General features: G+C 35.3%; 1 protein-coding gene across 2 annotated transcripts in view; it reads left to right on the top strand.

Moving 5' to 3' along the window:
* The window catches only part of ARL6IP6 (ADP ribosylation factor like GTPase 6 interacting protein 6), a 35842-nt gene that overhangs the window by 8291 nt on the left and 15121 nt on the right, over positions 1-12430 (top strand). The window contains exons 3-4 of one of the 2 annotated variants that reach the window (XM_040644901.1): positions 3013-3145; positions 4444-5353. In XM_040644901.1, the coding sequence (XP_040500835.1) occupies positions 3013-3145; positions 4444-4459 (149 nt within the window). In that variant the 3' untranslated portion in view covers positions 4460-5353. Of the gene's footprint in view, positions 1-3012; positions 3146-4443; positions 5354-12430 lie in introns of those variants that run through there. The other variant, XM_040644895.1, reaches the window with a different exon arrangement.

Here is a 12430-nt window from a genome sequence, read left to right as displayed (position 1 = left end):
ATATATATATATATATATATATATATATACACACACACAAATACCTACGTTACTTAGATAACCATAATTTTTAGAAAAGATGCACAACAAACTTAACTGATTGCTTTTAGGAGTGGAATTGGTGAATTGAGGTAGGAGGACTTTAACTTTTATATGCTTTTATACTATTTACAAATTATGTTAACTCTTGATAAAGTGGGGTTACATAACATTAGTTGTCAAGTTTTTAGCTTCAGGATTCTAGAGGAAGGGACTTGTTACAGACTTAGTTGTTGCTAGTTGCCAACTTGTATGGCTTTTCTGCTTCTTCACAAACAAATTGAGTTACTCTCTGAAGCATAAGCACTTTTAGACCACGATATTACACTGTACTTTTTTAGACCTTCATTGTGAATTGACTTTTATAGTGGTAACTGTTGATCAGTTCAAAGTGAATATAAAATAAAAAAGCCCAAAGTGAGGCAAACACTTAGATTATGGAATAGTGTTCAGTTTTGAAAACTCAAGAATATTCTTGTATTTATTTTGACAGGTGTTCTGTTAAAGAACCTGAATGAGAAAGCTTGATGGGCTCTAGAGAGCCTCACAGTTTGTTACTTTTTTAATCTGTTATTTTGTGTCTTTCTCACTTTTTTTTAGGTAGTTAGAAGTTTCCATCATTCCACAACAGTCCCCAAACAGATAGTTGGTTTTTCATAATGACTATCTTTGTTCTGCAGACTTTATTATATGATATTAAACTTAGCATAAACTTGTCAGTTATTTTCTCCCCTTTAGCAGTATTCTTCTAAAAAATAACAAGTAATAGCTATTTGGCAGAGTTAACTGTCCTTAAGTTGTAGCTGTACATTAAGTACACTTATAATTTTTATTTTGGTCCCCTATCTCACTGTGTTGACAGAAAGGTTGTACCTCATTCTCTGCTGAGGTTCTGTCTACCTAGTCCCAGGTTGGGTTAAGGTTCTAAAGTCTGACACTGGGCCAGGACATTGGGTGGGGTGCAATCTAGTCCTCAAAACATTTGCTTAAGTGAGTACTCCTGAAACATCTTGCTTTCTGGTCAGGATGGCCTTTCAGGTGTCACACTTTTACAGCCACATCACCATCTGCTCTTTCTGTGACCCACTTAGGGAAGAGACATCTGTAGGCTTGGCTTTGGGCCCATCTGCCAAGATACTGTATATAGCTATAATCCCTCTGTACTGTTTTGTGGCCTCTCCATGGCTCTGCCAGGAAGCCCCAACAGTACTACCCCTCATCTCCATATATATACACAAGGGCAAACAGACACACCACTTTCTTCAAACAAGGAGAAATCTTTCTCACTTGTGCATTAAGCCCTCACTTTCTTTCTCCCTGTTTTACACAAACATTTTATCTGTATCCCAAGCAACTCATTATCCTTGCTGTCTATTCAAGATACTTTGTGTTGGTCTACCCTCCTTTTGCTTGTATCTATCCTAGTTTCCTTAATCGTTTTGCAACATAAAAACCAAAGAGACACTGGGGCTATTTCTCCTCACATCCTTCTGGGGCAGTGAATACACAGCCCATTATCTCTTTAGAAGGGGGTGAAGGAAAGGAAAGTAGTGAGAAAAAATTAAGGTTAATCTTTCAAAAAATACATTGTCACAGTGTTTCTTAATGTTTCATTGCTCTGAGTTTGTCTTTTAGCTGTTATCAGTCTGTTACTGGGCTTTGTATGGTTTACAAACAGACCGATGCACGTATTTCTTTACTTCTTGCTAAAAGGCATCTTGGTTGTGCGTTTTGTGCAGCCAGGAAATTTGGTAATTCGTAAGTCATTCTCAACTGTGGTCTCAACCGTCCCTCCCTCCCTCCCGGTGCTACTGAGACCTATGACACACACTCATCAGTGGTCTTGGCTTAGTAAACTCTCTTGAGGAGGCAGTTTGACTATGTATCTAAAAACCGTCAAATTAATTTATTCCCTCTATTCTCACTTTGTTCATTTCCCTCATTTTTCCTTTTCTCAATCTTTTACCCCTTCCTTGAGTCCATTATAATACGACGCTTTTGACTTAAGATTTCTTTGAGAAAATCCTGCAGTCTTCCACTCTGTCTGAAACTAGAACCTGGGGTCCCAACCCATTTGTAAATTGGGAGTTAACTTTTGTTCATATACTGAGGAAAATTAAAGAATCAGATTAGGTTTATAATGTTTATAGGAAAGCTATGAAGAGTAGACACTATAATATTAATTCTTATGTCAAAAGTGCATGGTATGGAAAGAAAGGAATCACTTTAGGTAATAAAAGATTGCAAGCTGTGATTCATAAAGTAAATGAAAAATGTCAAGACATTTTAACAGTGAAGTATTTTAACCATTTTTCCTATAGTTGAATTTTATAAAGCTGAAGATAAGTTATATTCTTCAGTTGAATTTGTACCCTTTTACCCATGTTAAATAATTGAAATATTAAACTATTAAAAATGTTATTTATAATTATTTAAAATATTTTATTTTATTAACTTATAATTGAAATGTTAAGATATTAAATGATATGCTGTATGGTGACTAACATAATATAATAAAAAATCATTATTAAAAAAAATAAAATAAAAAGAAATAAATATATATAAACACACAAAAAAATGATATGACTTATTTTTTTATTAAAAATTTTTATTTATTTATTTGAGAGAGAGAGCATTTGCTGGGGGAGAGGCAGATGGAGAGGCAGACTCCCTGCTGAGTGAGGAGCCTGATATGGGGCTCAATCCTGGGACCCTGGGATCATTACCTGAGCTGAAGGCAGACACTTAACCCACTGAGCCACCCAGGTGCCCCTAAATGATATGACTTCTAATTGTGCTTTAGTATTTTGTATATTTGCATGGGTTTGCTTGTACTAAGCTCAAATCTCTTATGTTACCTACATGCAATTCAGAAGTTCAGAAATACACATGATCTTTTGAACATGAAGATACTGGTTTAATTTAACGTTTGGTGTTAATAATTAACGTTTTCCTCCTCTCTTTCCCATTAAGGATTCTGGACTCTACTTATAATATCTCTGTCTGCTGGATTCTCCTGCTGTAGCTTTTCTTGGACGGTGACTTATTTTGACTCTTTTGAACCAGGAATGTTTCCTCCTACTCCTCTTTCACCTGCCAAGTTCAAGTAAGTATTCCTCTTTCTTTTTTAACCCATTCCAACTCTTTTGAAATGCTAAAACAGATAGGAGCAAGAGGCTGCCTATATGGAAGATAACATGTTGAGGTCCCTGCCTCTATAAAATATAAATGACTTAGGTTTTCAGTTTGGGTCAGTCTTTAGATAAATGGAGAATATTTTAAACTCCTTACTTAGATAATGCAAAGTTTTTTAAAAAATGAAATTCAAGAAATGATCTCAAAAGTAAGAAACTTTGCTATTTGTCCTTTTGGGATGGAATTTGATTTAAACAGTTTATGAAGGCTAAATTTATATCAGCAATGTGAAAATTTTACTAAATGCATGTATAAATGGTCAGATTTATATCAATTTAATAATTGGATTGGACTTCTCCTTAGATTTCAGTTTTGTGTAATAATTAGCAAGCGTTTATGACACCCAATTTTTAAGTCTAGATCAAATTAGATGCATTTTATTGTGGAACAACATTAAATTTCTTTGGTCTCTATTTTCTGTATTTCAAAGACTTTCAGAAAATTCAGTAAGCCGTGTTCTAATCTAGTTTATTTATGTCAGGAAAGCTCGGGTTTTAAATATTACAAATTTCCAAGTAAGAGTATCTAAGACCTCTAGTTTATTCTACAAACTGAGGGGTTGGGGAAAAGGTGAAGAGTAGAAAATATATTCTAGTTTAATAAGATATGTATGTTACCAGAATATTATAGTTGTTATTGTTGCTATTATTAGTACCAGTTCCAGGTTACTTGATGGACAGCTTGTAGAGATCAAATAAAATCTATTTGAGGGACTCTATGGATAGGAAGTTTAATACTCACGCTATTGATTAATAATCATTATTATTACCAGCTCTTATTACTAGTAAACTCATATTTTTCTGTCTTACAAATCTATCTTTAAAACTTTTGGCTTCACTTAGGATGAAATGTGTGTGTATGTTAAACAAATTAATAAATTTCTGCCTATGAAACATAAATCATATACTTGCCAATAAATTCTGAATATGTGTGTTAAAAGTGGTTGATGAGTAATTAATAATCTAAATTGACTAAGTTATACCCAACAGTGCAATACCATCCTGTAGTTTACTTGAGTACCTACCATTCAGTTGCAAAGTTTATTTTGCTATGTGACATTGTGTTCAGTTCAAATTTATACTCTTCCTGCTCGATGACATTAATTACTTGGTAACAAGAGGTATGCATCTAATGTCGATAATATAATGAGACTCTTCATAATCCACCAAAAATCTAATCTTATTTTTTTTCCCTTTTATTTCCTTATAGCTTTCTTCTCTCCTAATTTTTAGCTATTTAGTAGATCTTGCAGCCTGGATATCAGAAAGCACCTTACACTTAAAATTAAGACTCTAGCCTGTCTTTAAGACATCAGTCTCCATCCACTTATCAAGGCTTGAAACCCTTATTCACTGTTTTTATCCTTTCTCAAATGTACTCATTCCTGCCTTTTGAATTGTTATTGGAATACATTGTCTTTGCACCCTCAGTGTTTTTGCCCTTCTTAAGGCCTTGGACAGTGAACTTCAGTCCTTCATCTCCCCTACTCCAAGCTTTCACTGTTCGAATTCATCCTGTATATTGTTACCTCTGTAAAAACAGATGTTAGTCACAGCTCTTCCCTGTTTAAAAGTCTTCAGTGGTTTTCTTACTGCCTTCAGAATGATGTCGACTCCCAAGTACAGCAGAACAGTCCTTCCCCAAATGATCCTACTCTACTTTTCCAGCTTTATCTTTAGCTATTTCTCTAGTGCACCCTATTCTGTAATCACATAATCAGATTACCCTGGCATCCCTTGAATAAACTGTACTTTTGAGATGCCATGACTTTACTCTTGCTGTTTTCTCTTCCTGGAATATCATTTTCCCTTGCAGATTCTCTTTTACCTACACCAGAATTCATGTCTTACAGATATTAGAAGCTTTTGGAGTTAGAGAAAAGTATTTCAGTATTCTCTTAAATAACTGGAATTCTGTGGGCATTTAGCTAATTTCTTAAAAATCATCTTTGCATTTTGGGGTGCCTGGGTGGCTCAGTTGGTTGAGCATCTGACTCTTGGTTTTGGCTCAGGTCATGGTCTCAGGGTCATGGGATCTAGCACCAGAGCCCCAAGTCGGTGTCCTTGTTGAGCGGGGAGTCTGCTGGAGATTTTTTCCCTCTCCATCTGCCCTTCCTCCTGCTCACTCATGCATGCACACATACTCTGTCTCTCTCTCTAAAAATAAATAAATCTTTTTAAAAAACTACCTTTGCATTTTTTTGAAGATTTATTAGAGAGAGAGCTAGAGAGAGAGTGCAAGCATGAGTGGGGGAAGGGGCAGAGGGAGAGGGAGAAGCAGACCCCCTGCTGAGCAGGGAGCCCAGCGTGGTGCTCCATTCCAGAGCCCCCCAGGATCATGACTTGAGCAAAGGTGGATGCTTAATGGACTGAGCCACCCAGGGGCCCCATCTTTGCATTTTTTATTAAAATAGAACCAGTATTGATGGACCTCTGTTTTCAATGTGTTATTAGTCATTCAATTTTTTTTTAAGATTTTATTTTTTTAAGTAATCTGTTCACCCAATGTAGGGCTTGAACTCACAACCCGAGATCAAGAGTCTAATGATCTGCTGACTGAGCCAGACAGGCGCTCTTACTCATTCAATTTTAATATGAGATAGTGTCATATTAGAGACTCTGATTGCATATTTCTTAATAAAGCCCTAAAACCACAGTTTTGAAATACGTGTGTTATGTTCACATATATATATTTAAATTCCTTTCAATTTGTAAGTTGGATAATTTTATATATGCTAAATTAACTATTAAATATTCAAGGCCATGAGTGAAACTGTAATTTAAAATCATCATGGTGTTGGTACAGACGCAGTCCAAAAAAGGTATATAATAAATACAGTGATAGATGATGGCATATTAACAGAAACCACGACAACAAAGGCATATAATATAGTGTTAATTGGTGAAACTGAGTTTTATAGTGAAAACCCTGCCCTCTAGTGCTTGTGGAAAATAATGCACTATAACTGTACTTCAGAAATGTCCTAATAAGTATATTCTCTATGTCACCAGTAGAGTGAGAGCTTGTACAAGGAAAACAGCTTCTCTACTTTTGGAGAAAGTTGAAATCTTAAGACTTTATTTTCTTAGAAATCAGATTGATGTATTTCATTAATTTGCAATATCTTGCATTTATAAAAATATCTTTGTAAGAGGCTATGTATTCTTTTATAACTTAAACAGTGATGTTAATATAAATATTTTTCCTGATTATATGAAAGTAGTGCATGGGGCGCCTGGGTGGCTCAGTCGTTAAGCGTCTGCCTTCAGCTCAGCGTGTGATCCCAGAGTGCTGGGATCGAGCCCCCATCGGGCTCCTCTGCTGGGAGCCTGCTTCTTCCTCTCCCACTCCCCCTGCTTGTGTTCCCTCTCTCCCTGGCTGTCTCTCTGTCTGTCAAATAAATAAAAACAAAATCGTATAAAAAAAAAAAAGAAAAGAAAGTAGTGCAAATTCTTTGTTGAAAATTCAAAAAACAAAAAGAAAATGGGAAAACTTACAATCAGAAAGTGACTGCCAACATTTTAATATATATCTTTCCATTCTTTGCATATTTTAAAAATTAAACTTGGGATCATAGTATACATACTCTTTTATAAACAACTTTTTATTTAACATTATGTTGGAACATTTTTCCGTTCAGTATTTCTTTTGAATTTTCAGTGCTTTAAACACACTTTAAAGACCAGTCATCATAGATGTCAGTTTATTTTTAAAGGGAAATCTAATATAAATGATAGCTAGATTCTAAGATAATTTATTAAACAGGGATTTGCTTAACTAGAAACTAAAAGGTAGAATAGTTAAGACTCATAAAATGAAGGGACTTTTTTATTTTTAAATTTCTAGCACGATGAACATAAATATGATGAGAGTAAAATAAGCATGTCTAATTGGTTTGTTAAAAAAGCAGTCTTTTGCTCTCCTTTGCAGATTTTAAACTTTTGGGCCCCCCCCCCCCCCCAATAAGCTAATTGGTAGAAGTGGGAAAAAAAATTGAGAGGACCATGTTTACTGTGGCTCTCAGTTGTTTATCCTTAAAAACATAAACTCCTCAAGGGAAGAAAAAATAACATTTATTGATATTTAGTAAATATTACATGAAAGGTCTAATGAAATCAGCAGTTTGAATCAATAATTCATTGGGAGAGTTGAGATTAGAAATAAAACCGTTTTTCCTATATTCATTAAAATATTTTTTCATATTTATTCTTTTATGTTTGTTAGATATTTTTTTAGTTGAGGCTACTATAACAAAGTACCATATAGTGGGTGGCTTATAAACAACAGAAATTTGTTCCTTTCACAGTTGTGGAGACTGGAAGTCTAAGATCAGGGTGGCAGCTTAATCGGGTTCTGATGAAAGCTATCTTCTGGGTGACACATGGCCTCCTCATCTATCCTCACAAGGCTGAGAGCAGGTTTCACTCTCATGATCTCATCTAATCCTAATTACCCCCCAAAGGCCCCACTTCCTAATACTATCAAATGGGGGGGGAGGTTTCAACATATAAATGGGAGAGTGTGGAAGGGGGTACAAGCATAGTCCATAACAAAATTTAGAAATTTTCACTTTTATATAAGCACAGGACCTTTAGGAAATAACAAGATAAAGAACTTTGCAAGGTATGTTTTCAGAAAGGTATTTAATGGATTTCTAAAGGCGTATTAAGAAAAATTAGTATACTAATTTAGCAAACTTTGAATTAAAAGGTATACTGTAGTGTTACACACACAGACTTCTCTATTAGGAAGCATTTTCTTTGTGTATTTGGATCAATTAAACTTTTAAATTATTTTCTTTGTTGCTTCTGAAAATATGTTACCATGTTAAATAATGAGACAGAGGTAGTAACTTTAGATTAAAGTGTCTATATAGGCTTTCCCTATAATTTATTTCACTACTTTATAATTCATTATTGCTTCTCTTCTAAGGCTACTTAATTGACATCTCCAGTTCACTTCACATTAGTTTTCCTCTTTCATTCATTCAGTTTTCTCGGTGATTTCCAAGCAGGCAAATGTAACTGTATATGTAATCAGTATTTCACATTGTGGTGATCTGTTTTAATTATAGTTTCCAGGAGTTAATGCATCTAGGTATGACCTACCCATGCAAAGATACCCCATTATTTAAGTCCTCCTGATTGGGGAGGAAGTTAGCATTTTTCGTAATAGTGAATTTCATATTACCTGTGCCCCATCTAGTGGAGCAGTGGTGTAGCTGCAGGTTTATAGTTCCTCAGCATGCCAAAAATAAAAACCATGCAATTATTATAATAGGTCCCACCTAGGGTAGAAATGTTACTTTGTAGTCTAGAAATAAGTTTAGTGGAAAAATGATAATGTAAATGATGGGTTTAGCAAACAGCACAATGTCAAAAGCTCATTTGTTTTGTAATTAAGAATCCAAATATTCAATAACAGTGATATGAAAAATAGTGAAGTCATTATATATGTCTGCTTTGTAGTGATTTTACGTAGAGTCAGTCAGGGGTCAAGGGCCAACCAACATTCTTAAGTTAAGGGTGTTTCTTCATTGCAGTCAATAGTGTTGGTTAACAAAAGTCTTATTGTTGGAATGAAAAAATACTCATTTAGATCAAAATTAAAATTTAACGGCATGTGACTATAACCATCAAGCCAAGAAGTTAACTTTGTAGGGATAGGATTATTATTTTGTGCTAGAAATACCCACAGAGACTTACTTCCAAGGAGAAAAAATATCGTGTTTAAAGTTATTAAGGATAGGCTGTGTTATAGAAATCAAGTATTACTGGAAATTGCAAATTTTAACTTTATGCTGGTCAGAGGTAATATAAAAAAGTAAGATTTCTGGTTAATTGGCTATCTGAATCCAGAGTCTAGATTATTGAATCTCTTGCTGAGAAACTTACTTTAAATAATTTTTCTCCTTCTTGAGAAATATTGTACAAATAGCATGTCGTGTATTCACAGTGTTGTAGATTTTGGAGAATGTTTTAGTTCTTTATAAATCCTCTGTTGTCTTCTGTTCTAAGAGATTTATCATCACGAATATTACAAGTGAAGATGAGTCTTTGAGAATAGAATGAATTATTGGTCATAATCTTGACTTTTTTGATGCGTTCATGGTCAAAAAGTAGGGAAAGTTGGGGCGCCTGGGTGGCACAGTGGTTAAGCGATTGCCTTCGGCTCAGGGCGTGATCCCGGCGTTATGGGATCGAGCCCCACATCAGGCTCCTCTGCTATGAGCCTGCTTCTTCCTCTCCCACTCCCCCTGCTTGTGTTCCCTCTCTCGCTGGCTGTCTCTATCTCTGTCAAATAAAAATAAATAAAATCTTAAAAAAAAAAAAAAAGTAGGGAAACTTTACAATTATTGATATTATGTCATGATTTCTAGGAATGTGCTAACGAAGAGTAGTGTCTTTTCACTAAACCTGCTTTAAATATTATCTGTGGAATTTGACTGGTAGTCTACAGTATTTCATAGTTAATTAACAAACCAGGAGCTATCTGCTGCTGTCCTGAAACTGTTGGTCTTTTTTGTCAGGGTCATTCTGAGTTATCCACCTTTCTGTATCTTTTTCCAGTCACAAGTGGTATTTGGTAAATACAAAGATACTCAGTTGCAAAAAACACATGCTTTTAATTTAATCTAAATTTAATTTATGTCTACAAAGCCTGGGGTTTTTTGTTGTTTTTTTGTTTTGTTTTGTTTTTAAGTGTATTGCCTATTTGGAATCTGCAATGTAAAGTAGAAGTGAGAAAGAAAAGGAAACAGTTGGTTTTTGTGTCATTGCTTTTTAGTAAATGGTTTTTGGTAATCGTTTTACAGACTAAAAATTAATGCATGTGATCTGATACTCTTGCATGTGGTTTTGTTTTTTGTTGTTTTTTGTGTTTTTTTTTTCCTGTTTGTTTGTTTTGGTAGGCTCCATGCCCAGCATGGAGCCCAACTCAGGGCTTAAACTCAGACAAGAGTCAAATGCTTAACCAGCTGAGCCACCCAGGTGCCTCTGTGTTATTTTCTATGTATAGTGTCCTGGATGTAATCAGATGCTGAAATATTTATATTTTCATTAAATTTGTATATGAGCATGTAGAAGGGAAGCATAGAATGAGTAAAATATTTAATCCTAGAAAATTCCAGTTTTAGCATTGGCATTGCTGTATTAGAATATTCTTTTTTTATTCAACATTAGGTTTATTTTTCTGTTATTAAAGAGTTTTCTCTAACTTCTTGTCCTTCTTGACTTTGGGGGCTTTAATTCTTCGGGGTTAAGAAGATACGTACAAATACAGTAGTGAAATCATAGTAGAAATGAGTCACGGGGGTGCCTGGGTGGCTCAGACGGTTAAGTGTCTGCCTTCGGCTCAGGTCATGATCCCAGGATCCTGGGATTGAGCCCCGCATCGGGCTCCCTGCTCAGTGAGTAGTCTGCTTCTTCCTTTCCCCTGGGTTGTGCTGCTTCTCTCGCTCACTCTCTCTCAAATAAAATCTTAAAAAAAAAAAAAAAGGAAAGAAATGGGGTCATGAATTCTTTGGCAGTAATATGAGTCTTAGGGGTCAAGGTAAGTGGGTGACTTAGTACTTAAATTAGAAGTCCTTTTCCAAGCACACTAGATTGAACATTGAGCACAATAAATTGACTCTACAACTTTTTCATATAGATTTTGGAGAGCTGCCTCTTTGTTGAATCCAATTCTTTATTGCCTTGGACTAATGAAACAGATGTCAGATGGCTAAATGCAGTAGGAGAGAAAACCTACTGACAAAGGAGATAGATCAAGAACTTAGCCTTGATATTTGAGTATCATGAAGTTTCGTTATGTAGATACTGTATGGAGCCATGAGTTGCAGTGTGGTCACTATTAATGAATATATTGATGGTACTGCACTGTGGCTTCTTGAAGTGAAGGGTTAAAATATATGCATGTCTTATATATTCCATTACTGTTCTGAATGTAAATAGATGTAACAAAATCCTGTAAGAAATCATACTAATTAACTTGGTTTCCTTGTTTTCCTAAAGTAATGTAGCAAGTGAGTATTTGCTTTGTACCTGTTTGCTATGGCTTTTGCAAATGTTTTATGTATGGGTTTTATGTATGTTTTATGTATGGGTTACTGAAAAGGCACAAGTGTCCATATGCATAGAACAGCACTTATAAGAAATACTTGGGAGAGCACTTGCCAGTTTTGTTCTGTTTTTATGTGTCAACAATTTTTTGTAAATCATTAAGACGCAGTCTGGTATATGAAAGGGCTTATAAGATGAAAGAGGTGGCTCAGTTGGTTAAGCGTCTGCCTTCAGCTCAGCTCATGGTCTCAGGGTCCTGGGATGAAGCCCCACGTCTGGTTCCGGCTCAGTGGGGAGTCTGCTTCTCCCTCTGCCTGCGGCCACCATCCCCCACCCCCTGCTCATGTTCCTTCTCTCTCAAATAAATAAATAAAATCTTTAAAAAAAAGAAAAAAAGAAGAAAGAAAAAATGAAAGAAAATGAAAATGAAAGAAATGAAAAATGAAAGAAAAAAGGGGTGGCTTCCAAATCCAGGCTACACCATATACTAGCAAAAGAACTTTTGAGCAAGTCAGTTAGTGTCTCTAAGCCTTAATTTTTTTCTTTCTAAAATGGAATAAAAACAATGATATCCATCCTCATAGGCAGTAAGTGTAAGTTTACTAATTAAAGCAACAGATATACCAAGTGATAAAGCAGTCATGGTCCCAGAGTATTCCTTTTCTTAAGCTAGACATCTAACTGGACTACTACGTGCTGCCAGTTATCTTTTATTGGGTAATTGTTACTTATTTTGAGATTGTATCCTTTCATTTCTTTTTCTCCCTTTCTATTCTTTTGATATAGACACTCTTTCTTTAATGAAATAATGCCGATATTGATAGTAATAATTTTTTTCTTAAGAATTTACTTATTTATTTGAGAGAAAAAGAGCGCAAGCGGGGGGAGTGGCAGGGAGAGGGAGAAGCAGACTCCCCGCTGAGCAGGGAGCCCATCGGGGATCTCAATTCCAGGATCCCAGGATCATGACCTGAGCCGAAGGCAGACACTTAACTGACTTAGCCACCTGGGTGCCCCTAGATAGTAGTGATTTTCAAACATTGCTCTTGGCAAAGTAAAAGTTTGGCAACAAAACACAGTGTCAGTTACTTCCTTTTTTCAAAATAATCTTTTTTAAAATCTTTTTTTTTTTTTTT

This window comes from Ursus maritimus, unplaced genomic scaffold (assembly GCF_017311325.1).
Source record: "Ursus maritimus isolate PB19 unplaced genomic scaffold, ASM1731132v1 scaffold_1, whole genome shotgun sequence".
Classification (NCBI taxonomy): domain Eukaryota; kingdom Metazoa; phylum Chordata; class Mammalia; order Carnivora; family Ursidae; genus Ursus; species Ursus maritimus.
Note: the sequence above shows the minus strand (reverse complement) of the source record. Positions and strands in the feature narration are given on the sequence as shown.